Below are 23,600 nucleotides of genomic sequence, written 5' to 3'. Positions count from 1 at the left end.
TTTGTTTCTATAGCTTCTTCATACGAAATGAAACAAGAAATGCATGAAGAAAACAACAACAAAACTGTTGAAGATTTATTGATAACAGCAATATAACATTGTTCAACTGCCCCGGGTGGTTTGACAAAATTCTCATTTCGTTGGATCAAAGCTAATTCAATGTTGTTGACTGGCCTCTAAAGCAGAGGAGCTCTTTGCATCCATCCCAGGGATGCTCAGTTGCTTGGATACTGTTGCCACAGCAGTCATGTACATCAGCCAGAGGGCTTGTTTAGCCTGGTCATAAAGCTGTGATAGTTGTGGTTTTCCAAATGTGCTCTGAGAAGCATTGTGATTGGCTAAGCGAGATCCAGTTCTATGGTGAGTCTGGGAAGTGCGGTCTGGACTCTGTCCACAGTCTGATCTTTATCTTTTACACCAGGCAGATCACTGAGAAGCAGCCACTCCAGGTTCCTAATACACACACACACACACACACACACACAATCAGACACTTATGATTTCAATAGCAGAAGCCACAGATTTTACTCTTGTGACAAACCAATATATCAACCAGGGATGTGCTTCTCAAAAGTAGATCTTTAAAACTTTTGGCAGCAGTGGTCTCTATGATCAACTTCAAGATATAGTTCACCTAAAAAGATTTGCTGAGAATTTACTCACCCTCGGGCCATCCATGTAGATGAATTTTTCTTCACTGGAAAAGATTTGGAGAAAAAAACTCAACTACATCTTGGATGGCCTGAGGGCAAGTACTTTTTCAGGAAATGTTCATTTTTGGATGAACTATTCCTTTAAGCTCACACTGCTTCTGGGAAACGCAACCCTGGCTGATTAATTCTCCAATATTTGGTCATTTGAGATGATCAGCATCATCCAATTACCATGCCCATATGGCATACACAAAATTATGGGCAATAATGTGAGCTAAACTGAAATAAAAGATGCTGTTATCATACCTGAGGTGATGAAGAGTGATGATTCCTTTATCTGTCACATTGCCACAGGAAACTATCGTCATGTTCTTTAAACTGTCCTGCAGTGTCTTTATTTGACTCAAACGCTCCAGACAGGCGTCTTCTATATAAATACACTTATTGAACCTGATTTCCTCTACATGCTCAAGACCCTCTAAACACAAAAACAAAGGCGTGTTAGTACCAACAGTTCTTTAGATGCCTTTGGTAAATATTAATATAGTATAATCCAAGGGGTCAGCAACCATTTTTGACCTTTAAATAAAATCTGATTTTTTTTTTTTTTTTTTTAAACAAATAAAATAAAAGTAAAAATATATTTGAGGTCAGTATATTTGAATTTATTAAACAGGGATGCATGCATTAAATTCATCAGTTGTCCTGATTAACATTATTGTTAAAAAGCAATACTTTTTTTCAGGATTCTTTGATGAATAGAAAGTTCAAAAGAAAAAAAGCACTTTCCATCAGTTATTTTATGTAGCAGAATTTCAGACCTATTAAATTAAATTATAATTACATACTAAATTACATTAATTTAAGGGTCATCTGAATATTTTGATTTCTTATAATTTCTGTCTTCTGCATCCACAGAAATCCTGAATACAATGCAAAATTGCCAAGCTCTGATATAATAAGTTGGTAAGTTAGGGTTTGGTTGATGTTGTCATTTTGAGTACAGTAAGAGTAGAAATGTAAAATGTAGTGTACTGTATAATAAAACTGGATGTCTGAAAAGAATATGTGAGTGAAAAAGAAAGAGGACTGCACTGTATCTGTCTGTGTAAAACACCCCTTAGCTTTACGTCACTTTTTCCCCACAACTGAACCTCTCATCCTCACCTGTGACACACAGACAGTGTCTCATCCTCACCTGTGACACACAGACAGTGTCTCATCCTCACCTGTGACACACACACGGTGTCTCAGTGTCTCACCACATCTCTCACACACATGGTAGCGTCCTCACAAACTTTCCCTCTCTGGGGTCTAATTTAATAAATAATGCAAGACTGTTTTGCTCAAGCAAATGGAGTAAGAGATCTTAGAGTTGAAGCAGGTGTTTGACCTTCTCCATTCACTGATGATTCATTAAATTTGCATAGGCAATGTCACAATGCTAAAGGTTAAAAGATAATTTTGCTACATAAAGGTAACTGGGTCAGGGCAGCGAGAAGAGTGTTTATGTGTTTAATCGATCACTTACCCAGATGATCAAAACCACGATACATGATGCAGGACTCTGTGGCATCAATAGCTTCTATCCGGTACCTGCCCAACGGCCCAGTCGGGAGTCCGTTGTAGTCGTGCTGCCAGCGGTCGAAACCACGGAACCGGACTTTTGCACCGCATCTCAGGAGCCACTCGGAAGCAGCTCGATCAGGACCCACTGCTTTAATACGCTCATAATCAACTCTATATTGAACAAAGAACACAACAATTACAGATCACTGCATCTGGAAAGCTGACGTGACATTTCAACCAGTGACAGACTAATTAATCATCTGCTTTTTAGCCATTTTTGATGGATCGTGCAAATTTTCAGTTTTGTATAAACTACCGTTCAAACAATTGGGGTCGATACATTTTTTCAAATATTTTATTAAGAAGTAAAAACAGTAATATTGTGAAATATTATTACAGTTTAAGATGAACTCTTCTATTTGAATATATTTCAAAATGTAATCTTTTCCTGTGACGGCAAAGCTGAATACATTTCAGCAGCCATAACTCCAGCCTTTAGTGTGACATGATCCTTCAGAAATCATTCTAATAAGCTGATTTGATGCTCAAGAAACAATTCTTATTATTATCAATGTTGAATACAGTTGCACTGCTTAATTTTTTGTTGAAAATGAAACATTTTTGTTAGGATTATTTGAAGAATAGAAAGTTCAAATCAACAGCATTTACTCGAAATAGAAAACTATTTATAACATTATAAATTAACATTATATAACATCACAACATTATAAATACGTCATTTTTGATCAACTTAATACCAGTATTTTTTGCTTTTTAAATAAATATCAATAAAATCTCACTTTTGAACTTTTTGCACTGTATATCTTATTTTTTGTGACTGAACTGTACAAAATATATATTTCAATATTATAGCAGCCAGTAGCAACGCAGCTTTTTGGCATCAGTATTTGATAAATGCATTTGTTGACCACTATTAACTATTTTGTACAGCATTGTTCTACATGGAACTTTTCAAATAAATTTGCCACACTTCAGGACTGTTCAAGTGAACTGCAGAAACTAAAAAGTAATGATGACCAGTAAAAGCACATAAAACATACACTAGATGCTATTATGTTGGTATTAAGTTTAGACTCTAAATAAGAGCTGTTGTTGTGAATTAGCAGACTTAGATTAGTCTCCATAGGGATTCCTCACACTATGGAACAGTCATTCTAGAGACTAATTACTCTAGACGTTGATTAGTTCCTTTATAGATACTTATGGCTCTCACACTCAACATTGTTTTTGTTGTAATTGGCCTCAGGTGCATTACAGTCTGCTGTGGGTTGGGGAAGGAAATAAAGTACGACATTAGAAAAATATTAAACTAGTTACATAACTGTTGTTTTGAAAAATATCCCAAATTTACTTGTTGAAAACAGCATTGAGCCACCCCCAGATCTCACGACTGCCCCCTGACGCCTGCTTATGTGCGGATAAAATCCTCCGCGCTGACCAGGTGAACAATCTCATGTCTATGGACGAAATAAAGAGAGAGAGAGAGATGAGATATCAAAGTATGAAGACGCACTGTTCAATCACACTTTCTAACAGCAGATCGAGCAGAATAATCCGTGAACGCTGATGTTCGTGTCATTGAATATGGAGGACAACGTATTAACTTATCAAACCTCTAAATGTAGTAAACATAGATATGTAGTAAAGCTTCCAGACAATCGGTTCACACCATATACAGAACTGCTACAATAAAATAGTGCAAATCCTACAAAACTGACCCTTCGGTTCTGGTCGCTGCTGTATCGGAGTATCTGTTATTTACATCTTCTGTCCTCCGTGCGCGCTCGCTGATCTTTCACCCGGTACGTCACCGCGTCTCGCGCTCCGATTGGTCAGTGAGTGTACGTAAGGGGCGGGGCTACGAAGGACAGATTCAGCGTCCTAACAGAGAGAAGATTTCTTTACTCGAGAATAGACCGTACCGGGTCAGAGACTAGCACTATGATTACACGGTTATAATAAGTCTGTTAGGAAAAGTGAAAACGTAATTTGTGGAATAATGATACGAACTTTCGGTACCGGATCTGTGTGCGCGCGCTTACTGACACAGGGATCAAAGTATGCAGCGTGCAGAGCTGCACACCACAGCGGGTGAGAATAACAACAGCACTAGTTATTGAAACAACAGTACAAAGTACTTACAGTGACACAAAGTGTTCTGACTGTAGTGTCACACTATTAAAAGTACCTCAGCTGTAGGATGACTTAGTATTAGTATTGTTACTGTAGAGTGAAACTGTAGTCAGAATGCATTCAATGACATTATAGTTAAGGATGCATCGATATTAAAGTGAAAGGTTACCAAAAATGAAAATTCTGTCACTATTTATTCACACCCGTGTCGTTCCAAACCTGTATTACCCTCTTTCTTGTGTGGAACGTAAAAGAAGATATTTTGAAGAATGTTGGCAACCAGCAGATTTGGTTACCATTGACAGAAAATGCAGAGATATTTCTCTAAATGTTCTGGCTGTTCCATTAAAAGAAGGAAAGTCAAAAAGGTTGAAGCTGTCTTCTTTAAAGTTACGGACAATAACTGGTAAATGGCTGATGTTATTCTGTTTTGTCTAGACAAATTAAAAAGAAAACACTACAAACTAAAATCAGACATTTTAAATGTTACAAATGAATTTAGGCATCACAGTATTATAATAAATTACATGAAAAAATGTATATTTATCATGCAGTTTTCTTTTCTTTTTTATAGTAATATTAAATTATTTAACGTTAACATCAACTTTAAGTGAGTGCAAGGGTAATCAAAATGTATAAATAGAAAAGATGATCATGCACAGTTAAATATACAATATCGGATTACTAATATTATACCATTATATTGTGTAGCTCATTTGATGTGGCTGTTATTGGTGGAGGGATTGTTGGACTGGCCTCTGCCAGAGAGCTGATCCTCAGGCACCCAAACCTCACCTTTACCCTGCTGGAGAAAGAAAAGGAGCTTTGTAAGTGAAGTGCGTATTTTTTCTAGATACGTCTTCATATCTGCCCTGATTTCATATTAATTTCTTTTGTGAATTCTTTCCCACAGCTCTCCATCAGACGGGTCATAACAGTGGTGTGATCCACTCTGGGATATACTACACACCAGGCTCTCTGAAGGCTCAGCTTTGTGTTCGTGGAGCCATGCTAACATATCAGTACTGCCAGAAGAAAGGTGTGCCTTATAAGAAATGTGGCAAGGTGAGAATGAGCATAGGCCCCCGTAATACCACAGATACCAAAGAGATGTGTCCCTGTAGTATCCTGTGTGTGTGTGTGACTTCAGCTTATCGTAGCAGTGGAGAGAGAGGAGATTCCCCGTCTGAAAGCTCTATATGAACGCGGTCAGGTGAACAATGTACAAGATCTCCGTCTGATTGACGCCAAGGCCATCCGAGAGAAAGAGCCGTACTGCAGGGTGAGTGACACGTGTTTGTGTGTTAATGAAAGATAGGGTTCATATTTTCCACTTGTGTATCATCCATTGGTTTGATCAATAACCAGCAGATTGCAGAAGTGCTGTCATCAGGCCTTTACCTGATTCAGGTGACCTTAGGCCTGCTGTTTCAATCACTGAAATATTAACCTATTTATGACTGGCATATATGCATTTATATTTTGTATAACCTCAGCGGTTACATCAGTTTATGTTGAAGCTGGCCCTCACATACACTACCGTTCAAAAGTTGGGGGTTGGAAAGATTTTTTGATGTTTTTGAAAGAAGACAACGTCAAATTGCAGCATTTGTTTGATTTAAAAATACAGGAAAAATTGTAATATTTTCAAATATTTTTACAATTTAAAACAACAGTTTTCTATTTTAACATATTTTAAAAATGTAATTTATTCCTGTGATGGCGAAGCTGAATTTTCAGCAGTCATTACTCCATTCTTCAGTGTTTCATGATCCTTCAGAAGTCATTCTATTATGATTTTTTGGTGCTCAAGAAACATTTCTTATTATCATTAATATTGAAAACACTTGTACCGATAAATAGAAAGTTCAAAAGAACAGCATTTATTTGAAATATAAAAGTTTTCGTAACATAAGAAATGTCACTTCTGTTTAATTTTTTGCATCCTTGCTTAATGTGTCCTTACTTAAAAGTATTGTTCTTTTTAATATTTTATTTATTGGCATTTATAACAAAAAATTGCAACAAAAAGGAACATTAAAATAACAATCCCACAGTACTTTAAAAGTATTTTTTTTTAAATCCCATTTAGACAGAGAGACCATCCAAATGTCAAGAAATGTAACTAATCACTGTTTGTTTTGTTTATAGATAATATATTTTTTTAAATGTATAATACGACAATAACAGACTGTAGTGTGCCTTTTAGTAATTAGAATTTCTGTTTGTCCAAGATGAATAAAAACAAATAGTTTCACAGTTTATATTAGCAAATAAAGCAGAATTTCAGTTGTTTACTGGTGCACCCTTCAAGCCCCGTTGCGTACTTCCAGCCAATCAGATCTGCTGGGAACTGCTGATTTCAGCCAACCTGTGCCATTTATGTGTAGAGAATGGACTGTACATGAAATAACGTATGGTATTTTTTTGTTTATACACAGGGCATCATGGCATTAGACTCTCCAAATACAGGGATTGTTGACTGGCGGTTAGTAGCTCTGACCTACGGTAAGGACTTCCAGGAAGCAGGTGGCACTGTGATAACTGACTTTGAAGCATCTGACATTAAATTGGCAGCAGAAAGCCCAGCTGGAAGTGCTGAAGGTGAGTCATGTGACTTGCTCAATGTCTCGGACCTTTTTTTTGGTTAATATTACTGTATTCATCCCTTTATGTCTGTTTAGGGCTGAAATATCCCATCATCATCAAAAGCGCACAGGTGAGAAACTGGTTTGTGTGAATGGTGTTTTTATGATCTTTTGGGTTGGTGTCTTTCTCAGTATGGCTGTGTTTGTGTGCAGGGGAAGGAGGTGAGGTGTCGGTTTGTGTTGACTTGTGGAGGCCTTTACTCTGATCGGCTGTCTGAGATATCTGGCTGTAGTTCAGAGCCCCGTATCGTTCCCTTCAGGGGAGATTACCTGGTGCTTAAGCCAGAGAAAAACTACCTGGTCAGGGGCAACATCTACCCTGTGAGTAGAAACACCCCACACAAACACGTAATACACAGATATATGAGAACATGTGTTTAAGGACTCTGTTTGTGTGCTGAGGTGCCAAACCCACGGTTCCCGTTTCTTGGATTCCACTTCACTCCTCGTATGGACGGTAGCATCTGGCTTGGCCCAAACGCTGTGTTGGCTTTTAAACGAGAGGGGTATAAACTCTTTGACTTCGACGCACAAGACTTTGTTAATGCGGTCTCCTTCAGGTACAGTGAAATGTAGAAGTATAGATGTTCAAGATAGCATATAGAAGTTCAAAAGTTTGGGGTCAGTAAGATATTTTTTCAAGAAATTATCAATTACCAATTTAAATTGATCAGAAGCGACAGTAAAAACATTTACAAAAGATTTCAATGTCAAATAAATGCTGTTCTTTTGAACTTTCTATTCATCAATGAATCTTAAAAACAAAAATATTAAGCTGCAGCTGTTTTCAACATTGCTTATAGTAATAATACTAATAAAAAAAGCATTGGATCATGATGTGACACTGAAGACTGGAGTAATGATGCTGAAAATTTAGCTTTGACATCACAGGAATACATTGTGACCCTGGACCACAAAGTCGTAAGTCTTTTTTTTTTTTTTTTTTTAATTGAGATTTATACATCATCTGAAAACTGAAAGCTTTCCATTGATGTATGGTTTGTTAGGATCGGACAATATTTGGCTGAGATACAGTTATTTGAATATCTGGAATCTGAGGGTGCAAAAAAAACACATTATTGAGAAAATTGGCTTTAAAGTTGTCCAAATTAAGTCCTTTGCAATGCATATTACTAATAAAAAATTACATTTACGGTAGGAAATTTACAAAATATCTTCATGGAACATGATCTTTACTTAATATCCAAATGATCTTTGGCATAAAAGAAAAATCGATCATTTTGACCCATTTTGTATTGTTGGCTATTGCTACAAATATACCCGTGCTACTTAAGACTGGTTTTGTGGTCCAGGGTCACAATTACATTTTAAAATATATTAAAATAGAAAACAGTTATTTTAAATTGTAATACTATTTCGCAGTATTACTACTTTTTGCCGTATTTTTGCTCAATTAAATGCATGAGCATAAGATACTTTTAAAAAAAAAAATTATTAAAAAAAAAAATAATAAAAAATCTTACCAACCCTAAACATTTCAACAGTAGTGTACACTCATATTGACACATTCTCATACATAGTACACTTAAAGGGATTTAAAGGTTCAGTTTAGCTCAATCAACAACACTTGATTATGTTGATTACTACAAAAATTAATTGCACCCAATTTTCTAGGTGAATTATCTGGGTTACAGTGAGACACTAATGATGGACATGAACTTACTGAACCCAGAATACTTCTTTAAATACTTAGGTTTGCTCATTCTAGACAGCTCGTGGAATTAAAAACAAGGCCACTTCCTCGTGTGTGTGTGTGTGTGTGTGTGTGTGTAGGGGTCTGCAGAGGCTGGTAATGAAGAATATTGTGTATGGAATGGGAGAAATATATAGAGGTGTATTTACCAGTGCTCAGGTAAAGAACCTGCAGAAGTTCATACCTGAACTGAGCACCAGTGATGTCCTCAGGTACAGACACACAAACACACTATTGAAAAAGATTTTAAAAAGTCATACATATTCTCATTTATTTTCAGTTGTCCTGCTTGTAAATGTTTGAGCGTGTTGGTTTGTGCAGGGGGCCGTCGGGTGTGCGTGCACAGGCTTTGGATGCTGAAGGAAACCTGGTGGATGATTTTGTGTTTGACGGTGGGAAGGGAGAGCTGGGCAGCCGGATTCTGCACATACGCAATGCCCCATCACCTGCTGCGAGCTCCTCCCTGGCCATCGCTGAGATGATCGCTGATGAACTGGAGAAAAGATTTCAACTGTAGACATACCTCAGATGACGCTGCCATAACCTTGATTACACTCTCACTCTTATACTTCAGTTCAGAGGATAAAAGAATAATTATAGAATAAGTTTTACTTTTATAGTAGTGTGGAACAGTAATTATGTAAAGAGGTTTCTGGTGCTCTTTTCTAATGTTTCTTCTGAAAATGATGCAGATTTTAGGAAATGTTAGGTAACTGTTATGTCTTTTGTAAATCTGATGATTTATGAGGAAAAAGAACTGCCTTAAAATAATGTACAAAAGTAGTTTACTCTTAAGAGAATGAATTCACTCCATCTCTGAATTTGTCAAATTAAAGCATGACAAATTCTTTAGTTGATGGGTCTTCAGATTATATGTAACAGCTCTTCTGATTTGTACATTGTAGAACCATTGTCTGTAACAATATTTGAATGTCTGATACTCCTTGTTTTTGTAAATTAAATTTTCAAGATTCCAGAAGTTATAGAAGCTGAATGTTCTTTAGGGATCCCATTGTCGTGTGTGTGTGTGTGTGTGTATAAATTTCTACATAAAATATTTTAGACCTTGACATAACTATAAAAATGTATGCTCTTCATAGAAAGGCCTGTTAATATTTTTTATCTTTATATTGTAATATTTTATTTTATTTGAATATTTTTATTAATTTACATTTCTCTTTAATGTTTTATTAATTTACATTACTCTTCGGGTCTTGAAATCACACCTGGTTCTTCAAAGACGTTGAGATTGTATACGGTTGTTGAAGAGGTGTAATATATTTTTTGGGGGGGGTTAGTTTATTTTAATGCTTGTTTTGTCATATTTGAATTGTGACCCTGGACCACAAAACCAGTCTTAAGTCGCTGGGGTATATTTGTAGCAATAGCCAACAATACATTGTATGGGTCAAAATTATCAACCTTTCTTTTATGCCAAAAATCACTAGGATATTAAGTAAAGATCATGTTCCATGAAGATATTTTGTAAATTTCCTACTGTAAATATATCAAAGCTTAATTTTTGATTAGTAATATGCATTGCTAAGAACTTCATTTGGACAACTTTAAAGACGATTTTCTCAATATTTTGAATTTTGCACCCTCAGATTCCAGATTTTATAATTGTATCTCAGCCAAATATTGTCCTAACCTAACAAACCCTGCATATATGGAAAGCTTATTTATTCAGATTTCAGATGATGTCTAAATCGCAATTTCAAGAAATTTACCCTTATGGCTGGTTTTGTGGTCCAGGGTCACAATAATTTGAAATAATCTTGAGGTCCCTTTGGAGGTTTCCTGGTTGATAACCCCTTTTCTAGAGCATAATTTGTTTCCCCATATTAAAAAGTGTTTACATGATCTTACTTGACCATTCCGGTCTTGACCACACGATGGCAGTGGGTGGCTGGAAATTTGGGGGATTTTTAGATTTATAGTAACTGAAATAATCGTGAAAAATAATAAATAATATTTGGAAGTACAACTGGCAAAGCGCTACGGTCTATTTAAAGTATTTAAGATTATTCAGTGCGGTTTACTGGAAGTCAAATACAATAGTTTCATTGTCTAAATACTTTTAGAACATACGCTTGAGTGTATGAGTGTTTCTTGTGCCAAAATAAGACGTCTCATGTATGTGCTATGTTGCTGCGCTCATTCGCTGGTTCCCTCCCTCTGGGCTGCGCAGATGCGGGAAGCGCGCGCAGTGAGCAGCTGTGATTACACCGTCATGGACACGAGCGCACCACATCGGAGTTGAATCGGGACGTTGCCAACAACAAAAACAAAGACATTAGCACACCGAATTTTCGTCGGATTACAACGGATTCAGGCGTCGCTTTTGTGACTGGAATATGCCCAGCAGACGGACTCCAACAACATGACAGTGTCGCGCTGGAGAAACTCCTGCTCCCGCGCTTCATGAAGAGTCTCGAGGCCAAAGAGCCGCCGCGCTGCGCCGCCAGATGTGCTGCCGTTAACCGCAGGCACAACACCGCCAAACGAACACCAGCCTGAAGACACTCAACGCCTGCTTTTAACATTTCCCCTTCTGTAAAAGACATGACATTGGCTGTCCTGTTTGGGCGAACTGCCCGACTAGCATGTGCGGCTAATTTCGGTTTATGTTAGCGGCTAATTAGCGCACGACTACCGCGACACTCCAACGGCTGTCAGGACAGAGACCCAGACACTTTTACACTGTTTAAAACAGCTTAATTTGATTTACAAACAGTTTCCCCCCACAGAATGAGGTGTTTCACGTGTTGGAAAGCCTTGCTGGTCCGTAAATGTGGTAGAGTTTGAGTTTGTTTTGAGTGTCCGTGCGCGCCGTGAGAGCGGCTAAACTTGGGTGGTTGTTCCCGGGGCTGGGAGCGCTCGGGGCCGATGCGGAGCAGCGCGGGCGGCGGCCGCAGGCATGCAGCACGACTTCGGCTCCAACGAGGAGAACAGCGCGAGATGGCGAGGCCTGTTCGTGCAGGCGCTGCGAAAGGTACTGACCCTGTTCGGTCCGTCAATCACACTTCTCGTTATGTTTATATCGAATCTCAAGCGTAGTGAGTGAGGTTTAGAGACTGTTTCTGCAGAACTGAAATCTAGAGTTTTCTCGTATGATGATTTGCACAGCTGTGCGTAGTGTCTGCTTTGAGGTGTTCCTGAAGGATGCAGCTGTGCAAGATGCAAAGAATGTTTCTTTGATATTATATCATGGCCTAAACGCCATACAAGCGCGGTTTCATAGTTGACACACTTTGACACGACGTGTCCTGTCTAGTGTCTAGGCAGGAGAGTTCGGTTGGTTGGCTTTTACTTTTTGATAGAGTTTTACCTTTGACCAATCAATGAGTCCAAAGTTTAACTATCATACAATGTTAAAACTCTTTTGTGTGTGTGTGTGTGTGTGTGTGTGTGTGTGTGTGTGTGTGTGTGTGTATATAATGTGTGTGTGTGTGTGTGTGTGTGTATATATAATGTGTGTGTGTGTGTGTGTGTGTACACACACACACACACACACATTCACACACACTAATTAATTTTTTGTGGTCTCTTTTTTTTTTTTTTATTTAATTTTTTTTTTTTGAGATTGAGGAATTCCAGGGCTTCCCCTGCCAGAATAAACGAAAAAATGTATTCCAGATCTCCCTTCTGTCTTGTTCTCACTACTGCAAGCAAAATATCTTAGCACCATCAGGAGACCGTGGGAGCAGATGGTGTGTGTGAATGTTTTTGGTTGTGAGAGAAAGAAAGATTTAGGCTGCTTCTGATCTGATGCTGAAAATGATTTTCGCTTCCAACCAAACAATCCCTTAGACATAAATGTGAAGTGAGTGACACACTGAGACAAATAAAGAACTTTAATTATAAACAACATATTAACAGATCATAGCTTGAAGGGAGAGTTCACCATAAAAAAATGAAAATTCATTTACTCACCCACATGTCATTCCAAGCCTGTATGCCTTTCTTTCTTCTGTGTAGCATACATGAAGATACTTTGAGAAATGTCTCAGTGGTTATTTTACAATGGAAGTCAATAGTAACCAAAACTGGTTACCAACATTCTTCCAAATAAATAGTGTTCTGCAGAAGAAAGTCATAAAGGTTTGGAATCATATGAGGGTGAATAAATAATAACAGAATTATCTGTTAGTGTAGCTTGTCAGTGAACTACGGCTCTGTGTATTAACTGCCGCTCCATCTGAAAGCAGGTGATGGCGATTTACTGCTAATCACGAAACCGGCTTTACTGACGAGATGCGCATGATAATCGAATTCGATTAATTGCACAGCCCTGCTATTAGTCGATGCTCTGTTCCATGTAAGTTATATTATTCATCCAAACCTACAGCGTCCAGATGTAAATGTACAAAGCATCACTTTTAAATATCATCCTGGATGTTTTTCACTCTGGACGTATACTCACTAGCGCTCACATCTCTCATTTTCTCTGCCTGCTCTCCCATTCTCCACATCAATACTTTTCTGTCTGCTACTATCATCCCCCCATCCCTGGAGAAGACAGAGGGGTAGAGTGTGTTTGTATCTGTGTGTGTGTGTGTGTGTATGTGTGTTGTGGGGTCCCAGTAGAGTAGCTCTCAGTGCCTAATGGAGGACGGCATGTAACCAGACACTAGAGCAGAGAGCACAAGCCATCTCTCATCTGTGTATTTGTGTGTGTGTGTGTGTGTGTGTGTGTGTGTGTGTGTGTGTGTGTGCGCTTGCATGCATTTGCTTTCTGTTTTCGGTCAGTATTTCACAGTTGGACTGCAGAAGTGGATTAAATCGGTTTTCGAACCTGTGCTCACCTTTAACCTTTCACCCGTCATAACACAAATGCTATTTTTTATTTTAGACTGCTACTGTTTGCACTCTCTCACTGACACTTTTTCTCTAACTGGTTTTGCCACACTACCTGAACAGACTGCATTCCTATTTCAGGACACAGCCCAGTAAGGTGGGAGGGGGATAAAATTGGAAAGAGAGTTTTTTTGTTTGTTTCATTTGTCCACCAGACTGAGAGCAGGGAAGGTGTGTGCGTGTCTGCATATCAGTGTGTGTATGTCAGATGATGTCATGCTGCCTTTGTAATAGTGTGTCTATCTATAAATGTGTGAGAGAGCTGTGCTCACAGAACAGATTTTTTTTTTTATAACTTGTTTATTTTTGTCTTTTTTTTTTATGTGCATTTGTCTTGGTGATACCATTCAAATGCATCTGTGGTTCAGTGTTAGAATGAAGCTATAACTTTGTTCTGTTTTTATATGTGCAGGTGCAGTTACAAGTGCATCCAAACCTGTCGGCTAAAGAAGATGCGCTCCAGCACATTGAGGCACTCATACTACAGCTCCTGAACAAGCTGTGTGTTACACAGCCCAGAACAATAGCTGATGTTGAGGTACACATATCAGGGATTGGCGGTGTTATCATATACTATATAGTGTACTATGGGAGAAATTTGTCAACTGGCAGCAATTGTGCTATACAGATGGTGCTATTAGTGGGTATGACTGCTTTATATTATTTACAGTGGCAGTGATAAAGATACATGGAGCAATGTAAAAATATCGAGTGGTACGTTTTCTAAACAAAAGACTAAAGCATGCAATTTGCATAATTTTCAATGATGTGCCTGATGTATGTCTTCAAATGAGGCTCATACATTCAAAATCTTAGTTTAAATTGTGAATTTTAAACGAAATTGAGCTACATGCAAAAAAAAAAAAAATTAGAAAAATGTTGAATTTGAGGTTTTCAACATTAAGCCCTCGTCTAGCAATCCCAATGCTCCAAATAGCAATTAAACATCTAAAAGTGTCTTTATTTGTACGTTTTCTGAAAGGAGTACCTTTTCTCCGCTCGCTTCTCATGTTGTGTACATAAAGGCGCTTCCGCCTGTGCACGATCCCGATACACATACAGGTGCATCTCAATAAATTAGAATGTCGTGGAAAAGTTCATTTATTTCAGTAATTCAACTCAAATCGTGAAACTTGTGTATTAAATAAATTCGATGCACAGTAGTAGTTATGCACACTTAAACTGAAGTAGTTTAAGTCTTTGGTTCTTTTAATTGTGGTGATTTTGGCTCACATTTAACAAAAACCCACCAATTCACTATCAACAAATTAGAATACGTCATGAGACCAATAAAAAAAACATTTTTAGTAAATTGTTGGCCTTCTGGAAAGTGTGTTCACTTACTGTATATGTACTCAATACTTGGTAGGGGCTCCTTTTGCTTTAATTGCTGCCTCAATTCGGCGTGGCATGGAGGTGATCAGTTTGTGGCACTGCTGAGGTGGTATGGAAGCCCAGGTTTCTTTGACAGTGGCCTTCAGCTCATTTGCTTTTTTTGGTCTCTTGTTTCTCATTTTCCTCTTGTCAATACCCTATAGATTCTCTATGGGGTTCAGGTCTAGTGAGTTTGCTGGCCAGTCAAGCACACCAACACCATGGTCATTTAACCAACTTTTGGTGCTTTTGGCAGTGTGGGCAGGTGCCAAATCCTGCTGGAAAATGAAATCAGCATCTTTAAAAGGCTGGTCAGCAGAAGGAAGCATGAAGTGCTCCAAAACTTCTTGGTAAACGGGTGCAGTGACTTTGGTTTTCAAAAAACACAATGGACCAACACCAGCAGATGACATTGCACCCCAAATCATCACAGACTGTGGAAACTTAACCCTGGACTTCAAGCAACTTGGGCTATGAGCTTCTCCACCCTTCCTCCAGACTCTAGGGCCTTGGTTTCCAAAAGAAATACAAAACTTGCTCTCATCTGAAAAGAGGACTTTGGACCACTGGGCAACAGTCCAGTTTTTCTTCTCCTTAGCCTAGGTAAGACGCCTCTGACGGGTTTCAGTGGTTCAGGAGTGGCTTAACAAGAGGAATACGACAACTGTAGCCAAATTCTTTGACACGTCTGTGTGTGGTGGCTCTTGATGCCTTGACCCCAGCCTTAGTCCATTCCTTGTGAAGTTCACCCAAATTCTTGAATCGATTTTGCTTGACAATCCTCATAAGGCTGCGGTTCTCTCGGTTGGTTGTGCATCTTTTTCTTCCACACTTTTTCCTTCCGCTTAACTTTCTGTTAACATGCTTGGATACAGCACTCTGTGAACAGCCAGCTTCTTTGGCAATGAATGTTTGTGGCTTACCCTCCTTGTGAAGGGTGTCAATGATTGTCTTCTGGACAACTGTCAAATCAGCAGTCTTCCCCATGATTGTGTAGCCTAGTGAACCAAACCTTTGCAGGTGTTTTGAGTTGATTAGCTGATTGGCATGTCACCATATTCTAATTTGTTGAGATAGTGAATTGGTGGGTTTTTGTTAAATGTGAGCCAAAATCATCACAATTAAAAGAACCAAAGACTTAAACTACTTCAGTCTGTGTGCATTGAATTTATTTAATACATGAGTTTCACAATTTGAGTTATTACTGAAATAAATGAAATAAAGCTTTTCCACGACATTCTAATTTATTGAGATGCACCTGTATACACAGATTTACAGTAGGCTAAATATATTTAAGTATTCACGCAAACATAATCTCTTATATCTTAAGTGAACGTTTGGAGAACTGTTGGGGAAAAATATCGGGTGGGTAACATATTAGATCTGTTCATTACACTCTATATAGGCCGTTTGTTGCATTAATGTTAATCAAACAATAAAAGAAAAGAGGGAATCACTCTCTGCTCTTGATTGAACTGCTTTTGTAGTTTAAATATTTATCAATTTATTTAATGAACACACTTAAGTGATTTTTACAATTTGTTTTTCTTACTTGAATGCTTATGTTTAGATGTAAAATGAAAGAAGTAAAACACTATACACTTGTTTCTTTCTTATTTGTTCTTTTTTGCATCTGTTCTTATTTATAACAACAAAGATAAAATAAAAATAGCTATGTTGTGATTATTAGTCTAGTAGTGATTATTAAGAAAAGAAGTGGAGGACAAGATGTAATGTTGCATGGTGATTTTGCTTTGGAACGTTCAGAAAACTTTAAATCAGTTTTTCTCTAGATTTACTTTGGTGACTTGAACTTCAAACAGGTGTAGCTCAGTCATTTAAAAAAAAAAAAAAAAAAAAAAAATATATATATATATATATATATATATATATATAAATTTTTTTTTTTTTTTTATGATGATAGGACAGTTTAGACTTGACAGGAAGCAAAGTGGGAGAGAGGGGGGCGTTATCAGAAAATGTCCTCAAGCTGGGATTCGAACTCGGGACACCCGTAGCGCAATAGCGCTGTTTGTCGGCGCGCTGCCCACATAGTAAAATCAAGAGGTCCCCATGACCCTGAATAGTACCTGACAGTTAGACACAAATACATGCATGCAATCAAGCAGTACGTGTGCCTGATCAGCTTTGTCACCTTTGACTTGATGTGTAAACACAGGATCGTGTCCAGAAGACGTTCCCGAATCCCATCGATAAATGGGCCATGGCAGACGCTCAGTCTGCGATAGAGAAGCGCAAGCGAAGGAACCCACTGCTGCTGCCAGTCGAAAAGATACATCCACTACTGAAGGTGTGAAAAAAAACCTCAAACACATACTCAACATTCACAAACTGCTAGCTAGCGCACAGAGTAACACATGGCTGTTTTTGTGTGTGCAGGAGGTGCTGGGTTATAAGATCGACTATCATGTGTGTCTGTATATTGTTGCTGTGCTGGAGTACATCTCAGCCGACATCCTCAAGCTGGCTGGAAACTATGTGAGCAACATTCGGCATTACGAGATCAGCCAGCAAGACATCACTGTCTCTATGTGTGCTGACAAGGTCAGAAGTGTGTGTGTGTGTGTGTGTGTGTGTGTGTGTGTGTGTTTTTTAAAAGTTACTGATTCATCATATCTATATAAATAGTTGTTGTTCCTTGAAAGGATGTTACGAGTGAAGCTACTGATGAAATTAAATTTAGCGATGACCTAAAACAATTAATGCATCTGTTTATTTCTAATGAGTCTGAAACATGGAGACATTCTCAATCCCTAATTAAATTATAAATTAAATAGAATTAAAGTAAAAGATGGACCATTAATTAAGAAACGACAATTAAGTCATTATAAGTGTGTTACACTAAATTTAATTTGAGTTCATCAGATCTGAAACCTGCAAAATATGTTCTCGCTGGCCCTAGGGTCAGTGATAAATCTAGCTCAATATGATGCAAAGATCTACAAAAAAAAATCGAATTTAAAATACATGTGTTAAGATCTGAGAAATGTTGTTTATATTCATTCAAATTTCATGTTTCTTATTTCATTTTTTATTTATTTAATTTTTTTACTGATGTGCTAAAACATTAGCCACTTTTAAATCCAGACTCAAAACTCATCTGTTTAGCTGTGCATTTGTTGAATGAGCACTGTGCTACGTCCGAACTGATTGCACTATGTATAATCACTTTCCATTCTTAAATGTTTTAAATTCTTTTAAAATCAATTTTTAAATTACTTTGTTTTTATTGTTGTGATTTTTATTATTTTTAATGACTATTTCACTTCCTTTTATGTAAAGCACTTTGAATTACCATTGTGTATGAAATGTGCTATATAAATAAACTTGCCTTGCCTTGCCTTACTGTGATACCATAATATTGTTATCTTAAAACCAAGTGATCTAAAGTTTTGTGATGCTAATCATTATGGTCTACAGGGATCTGTTATTTTATTATTGTTCTTGTTGCTGTTATTTTCAAATATTATTATTTTATGCAAAGCTGCTGTACTCCGGTAATCATGAAAGCTTTTTTCTGAATTAGTAGATCTGAATACTAAGACCGATAAAGATTAACTACAAAAATGATAGTGAATAGTTGAAATTGATTATTTTAATGTATTAAAAGTATTGCTTTTGTCTGTGTGCTTTCAGGTTTTAATGGATATGTTCGATCAGGAAGAGGAGATGGGGCTTGTGTCTCAGAGTGTAGAGGAGGTGTCTTCCTCTGGTGTGCTCACATATGATGATCTTGTGCGTCTGGAGATCGCTGAGGAGCGTCAGTATCTGCGGGAACTTGATCTCATCATCAAAGTATTCCGCCAAGCCTTTACGTCCAGTAGCAAACACTTCTCCACTCAGGTGCGTTCTTCTGACCAATCAGAACATGTGAACTGAGAGAAATATTCCTACTGGCAGGGATTGGCTGTTTGTATGCTCTTTATCATCAATTATTCTCAGTTTTCTCTCTCTCCGCTGTGTGTGTAGGATGTGGAGTTGGCATTCAGTAATATTCTAGAGGTTCACGAGTTAACAGTTAAGCTGTTGGGTCTTATTGAGGATGCTGTAGAAATGACAGCCGACGGTAGTCCACACCCACTTGTGGGCAGCTGCTTCGAAGACCTCGCTGAGGTACGGAAACTCATAAACACTCATGAGAATCCAAAAATGAGAAATACCATCATGTATGAAGTACCTTACTGTGCTGTTAGAGACGTTTGTGTGTGTATATCTGTTGTGCACAGGAGCAGGCATTTGATCCCTATGAGACACTCTCTCAGGACATCCTCTCTAAAGAATTCTGTCAACATTTCAACACTCTGATGTCCCGCCCCACTGTTGCTCTGTACTTTCAGGTCAGCACCAACACTGGCCTCTTATTGGTTCATCTTGGAATTTTTTTTCCACCTAAATTATAGGGATCTTAAAATACTGGCTGACACAGATATGCCGGTAATTATTTTCATGTTATGGCACGTAACCAATAAATTGGCAATATTAAAAATCTAGCATTTTGTCTGAATAAATTCAAAATAAAAACATTTATAAATGCTTCACTTTAAAGTGAATTTAGGTGGCACAGTATGAAAAATGGATATTCATTTTGAGATTTGCTAAAGATCATATTTAAGTGTTATTAAATTTCTAACATATTGTTACAGCAGTGATAAACTAAATGGGAAAAAATACGTGGAAAGAAGCGTGCACAATTAAATATCCAATTTCAACAGATACCAGTAAATTAAAGTAAATAATATTGGTCGATAACTGGCAGTGTTATTTTAGTATTATTTATAGTCTTTTTAAGAATTTATTAATATTTGAATTATTTTTATAATTTTATAATTATTATTGTCATATTTTCCATTTTAATTTTAGGTTTAAAGTTTTAGTAATATTGTTTTGTGCTTTTTATATATATAAATATGTATGTAAAATATATATATATATATATATATATATATATATATATATATATATATATATATATATATATATATATATATATATATATATATATATATATAATATTTCTGTATATCGTTGATTTAAATTAGTTTTAGCAATTTTAGTACTAAAACTTATTTTATTCCAGTTAGTTGCCAAGGCAGCATTTCTGATTTTGTTGTTTTAATAGTTTTTTTTTATCTGATATTTGTTTTAGTTTTTGTTACCAATAACTACACTGATAATTGATATGTACCTGCTACAAACCTAATAAATTTAAACCTGTTTAAAAATAGGTGTAATCTTCACGCACTGAGGTTTCTTTTTTTAACTACTTTATTAATCAGTTCAATTATTTTTGTAGAGAGAGTTTTTTTTTTAATGTAGGTTAATGTTGCATGGATCAGTTTCAATCATGTTTGCTTCACTTTTATCCAGTACCGTACCTCTTAGAAGTGACTCTAACTGAAATTTAAAACGCTGCTTTTAGAGCCAATTAAGACAATCTGTTCTTTCATTAGTTGAACTTGGAAATCACATTTACCACATTTTGAAGGGAAATAATCCAATCTAAAAAGAGACTTGTGGGGACAGGGAGAGGGCGGGCATTGGAATCAAAGCCTTCATCTCTGCAGGCATGAGCTCAGATGTTCTCTCTCCTGTGGTGTGTTTCAGTCAATTGCAGAGGGTTTTAAGGAGGCAGTGCAGTATGTGCTTCCTCAGTTGATGATGGTTCCTGTTTACCACTGTATGCACTACTTTGATCTGTTCCAGGTGAGTACTAAACACACTTCACACTCAGTCAGTAACCTACAGCTGTGTAATGTGTAATTTGAGGTTTGTGTATCATTGTCTCTGTAGCAATTGCAGGATTGCAGTGAAGACCAAGACGACAGAGAGTGTTTAAAACAGGCTCAAACTGCACTGATCAACCTACAATGCAGCATTGAACGCATATATGCTAAACACCAACCACGGCGCAAACAAGGGTAACGCAAACACCAGGGCTTGCACAACTATGTGTCTGTACCAAATCCCATTTTCATCTTTTTTTTTTTTTGTGACTTTCTTTTTTAGGGAGCCATTGTATCGGTTATATAGTCGTGCATCTCGCAGCAAGCAGGCAGCAATAAAGCGTATGAATGACATCCAGAGGAGTATTGATGGCTGGGAGGGCAGAGATATCGGCCAGTGCTGCAGCCAGTTCATCATGGAGGGGGCGCTCCTACGGGCCGGAGCCAAGCACGAACGGCACAACTTCCTGTTCGACGGCCTCATGATAAGCTGCAAAGCTAACCAGAGCTCTAGGTTGCCGGGGGCAGGCAGTGGGGCGGAGTTTCGTCTGAAAGAGAAGTTTGTTTTACGCAAGTATCGCATTGTAGATCGTGAGGATTCACCAGAGTTTCGTCACGCATTTGAGCTGGTGGGCCGCGAGGAAAGCAGTGCCGTGTTCAGCGCACGTTCGGCGGAAGAGAAGAGTGCATGGATGGCCGCGCTGGTGACGCTGCAGTACCGGCCCACTCTGGACCGCATGCTGGACACCGTCCTGCACCGCGAGGAACAAGCACAACCGCTGAGGCTGCCGTCACCGGATGTCTACCGGTTTGCCATACAGGATTCTGAGGAGAACATTGTATTTGAGGAGGGAGCGCAGCGCAAGACTGGAATCCCTATTATTAAGGCCGGGACAGTTGTCAAGCTTATCGAGAGACTGACGTACCACATGTATGCAGGTACAGAATAAAACACTCCTTTAGATCAAAAGGTTTTAAGAAAGAAATTCAGTCAAAGGTCTCCAAACTTTTGCCTACCAGTGTGTTTATTTGTGTGTCCTTGGGTGCCTTTTATAAGTACCGCTCTTCTTTTCCACACAGACCCAAATTTCGTGCGTACATTTCTGACTACGTACCGTTCTTTCTGTAAACCACAAGACCTGCTCACACTACTGATTGAAAGGTAAAGCACACATACACTTGTCTCACACATGTTCAGTCAATGAGAAGAGAGGAAGTCTGTTAAATTATTCACAGCTCTGCCATCACTCTAAAATGTTGGCATGTCCATCAGGGAGTTTGTTGCATTGTACACATTGGTGTGTAAAGTTAACATTGTCTGCTGTTTCTTTTTGTGTTTCCCTTTCATATTAGAATGTATAGTATGTGCATGCAATTTAGTTTGAATTATTTCCCCATGCTGCTTCAGGATTGAGATTCCAGAGCCAGAGCCATCAGAAGCAGACCTAGAGGCACTTTGGAATGGAGAGCAACCAATGGCGGCCGAGCTTCAGAGATTTCGCAGAGAATATGTGCAGCCTGTTCAACTCAGGTAAAACACACACATTCTCATAGCACACCCATATATGACGCACTCATGATAATATAACAATTTAAAATAACTGTGTTCTATTTCTATTATATATCTTAAAAATGCAATTTATTCCTGTAATGGCAAAACAGCCATTTCTTCAGTCACATGATCCTTCAGAAATCATTCTAAAATGTTGATTTGGTGCTCAAGATACATTTCTAATTATTATCAGTGTTGAGAACAGTTGTTCTGTTAATATTTTAGCGGAAACTGAAACATTTTTTGATTCATTGAAACTTCAAAAGAACAGTATTTATTTGAACTAGGAATAGTTTTAAATAATATAACGTCTTTAATGTCACTTTGATAAATTTAATGCATTCTTGCCAAATAAAAATATACATTTCTTTAAAATAAAAAATCTTAATGAACTCAAACTTTTGAACGGTAGCGTGTATATATATTTTATTTATTTATTTTTTATTGTTTTTGTAAGACCAACCATCCTGTTGTTGCTTCATCTTGTGCTCATTTCAGTCAGTGTCACCACACACAGTCCTGCTGTCCATCAACACAAATAGTGTCTGTGAGCTCGTCGGTCTGATGTCTGTATGTGTGTCATTAGGGTTCTGAATGTATTCCGTCAGTGGGTAGAACATCACTTTTATGACTTTGAGAATGATCCTGAACTCAGCTGTGGACTTGAAGAATACCTCACCAGCACCACACAACTTAGAGGTATGAACACACACTCTAAATATGCTGAGTGTCCATGCATTATGCTCATACATACACACATACTCAATGAGACACACAAGTTTAGAGACTGATATCTGATATTCTGTTTTTCAGGTAAATCGATGCGCAAGTGGGTGGAGTCCATCATCAAGATCATGAGGCGGAAGAAACAAACTCAATCTAATGGCATCAGTCACAACATCACCTTTGAGAGCCCACCTCCTCCTATTGAATGGCACATCAGCCGTCCTGGAAGCATTGACACCTTTGACCTCATGACCCTTCATCCAATAGAAATTGCTCGTCAGTTAACACTTCTAGAGTCTGATCTGTACAGGTGAGCAACTCAGAACTATAAGGATGTATAAGGAAGACAGTACATTGACTAATAATTGTACATTTGTGTGCATAGAGCCGTTCGTCCATCTGAGCTGGTAGGAAGCGTTTGGACAAAAGAAGATAAAGAGAAGAATTCTCCAAATCTGCTTAGGATGATTAGACACACAACCAACCTCACTCTGTGGTTTGAAAAGTGAGTAACTAGCAGCACATAGCCAATTGCATCATCTCCATAAACAGTACAACACATTTCATGTTGAAGAAAAACATCATCTTCATTCTTGATGTTATCAA

At 37.8% G+C, this 23,600-nt stretch overlaps 3 protein-coding genes across 3 annotated transcripts in view; 2 read left to right on the top strand and 1 right to left on the bottom strand.

Annotated features, from left to right (window-relative positions):
* Positions 1-44: 44 nt before the first annotated feature.
* dmac2l (distal membrane arm assembly component 2 like) lies at positions 45-4,092 on the bottom strand. Its single transcript, XM_058795161.1, has 5 exons — positions 3,962-4,092; positions 3,595-3,700; positions 2,185-2,393; positions 960-1,131; positions 45-453 (listed from the first exon to the last, which is right to left on the bottom strand). Exons 2-5 carry the CDS (start codon positions 3,696-3,698, stop codon positions 339-341), a joined length of 600 nt encoding a protein of 199 aa, XP_058651144.1. The 5' UTR covers positions 3,699-3,700; positions 3,962-4,092; the 3' UTR covers positions 45-338.
* On the top strand, positions 4,088-9,836 carry l2hgdh (L-2-hydroxyglutarate dehydrogenase). Its single transcript, XM_058795159.1, has 10 exons — positions 4,088-4,334; positions 5,088-5,203; positions 5,290-5,441; positions 5,527-5,658; positions 6,818-6,980; positions 7,061-7,095; positions 7,178-7,345; positions 7,427-7,584; positions 8,819-8,950; positions 9,060-9,836. The coding sequence occupies exons 1-10, from the start codon at positions 4,243-4,245 to the stop codon at positions 9,253-9,255; spliced, it is 1,344 nt and encodes a 447-aa protein (XP_058651142.1). The 5' UTR covers positions 4,088-4,242; the 3' UTR covers positions 9,256-9,836.
* A 949-nt stretch (positions 9,837-10,785) lies between these two features.
* The window catches only part of sos2 (son of sevenless homolog 2 (Drosophila)), an 18,791-nt gene continuing 5,976 nt past the window's right edge, over positions 10,786-23,600 (top strand). Inside the window, exons 1-15 of the mRNA XM_058796521.1 lie at positions 10,786-11,733; positions 14,011-14,136; positions 17,152-17,283; positions 17,373-17,537; positions 18,630-18,836; positions 18,963-19,106; positions 19,220-19,330; positions 20,598-20,696; positions 20,784-20,911; positions 21,000-21,655; positions 21,797-21,878; positions 22,125-22,247; positions 22,855-22,967; positions 23,082-23,304; positions 23,380-23,499. Of these exons, the coding sequence (XP_058652504.1) occupies positions 11,659-11,733; positions 14,011-14,136; positions 17,152-17,283; positions 17,373-17,537; positions 18,630-18,836; positions 18,963-19,106; positions 19,220-19,330; positions 20,598-20,696; positions 20,784-20,911; positions 21,000-21,655; positions 21,797-21,878; positions 22,125-22,247; positions 22,855-22,967; positions 23,082-23,304; positions 23,380-23,499 (2,504 nt within the window). The 5' untranslated portion in view covers positions 10,786-11,658. The remainder of the gene's footprint in view (positions 11,734-14,010; positions 14,137-17,151; positions 17,284-17,372; positions 17,538-18,629; positions 18,837-18,962; positions 19,107-19,219; positions 19,331-20,597; positions 20,697-20,783; positions 20,912-20,999; positions 21,656-21,796; positions 21,879-22,124; positions 22,248-22,854; positions 22,968-23,081; positions 23,305-23,379; positions 23,500-23,600) is intronic.

The sequence above is a fragment of the Onychostoma macrolepis genome, chromosome 13 (assembly GCF_012432095.1).
Source record: "Onychostoma macrolepis isolate SWU-2019 chromosome 13, ASM1243209v1, whole genome shotgun sequence".
In the NCBI taxonomy this organism is placed as follows: domain Eukaryota; kingdom Metazoa; phylum Chordata; class Actinopteri; order Cypriniformes; family Cyprinidae; genus Onychostoma; species Onychostoma macrolepis.
This window is presented reverse-complemented; position numbering and strand designations above follow the sequence as displayed.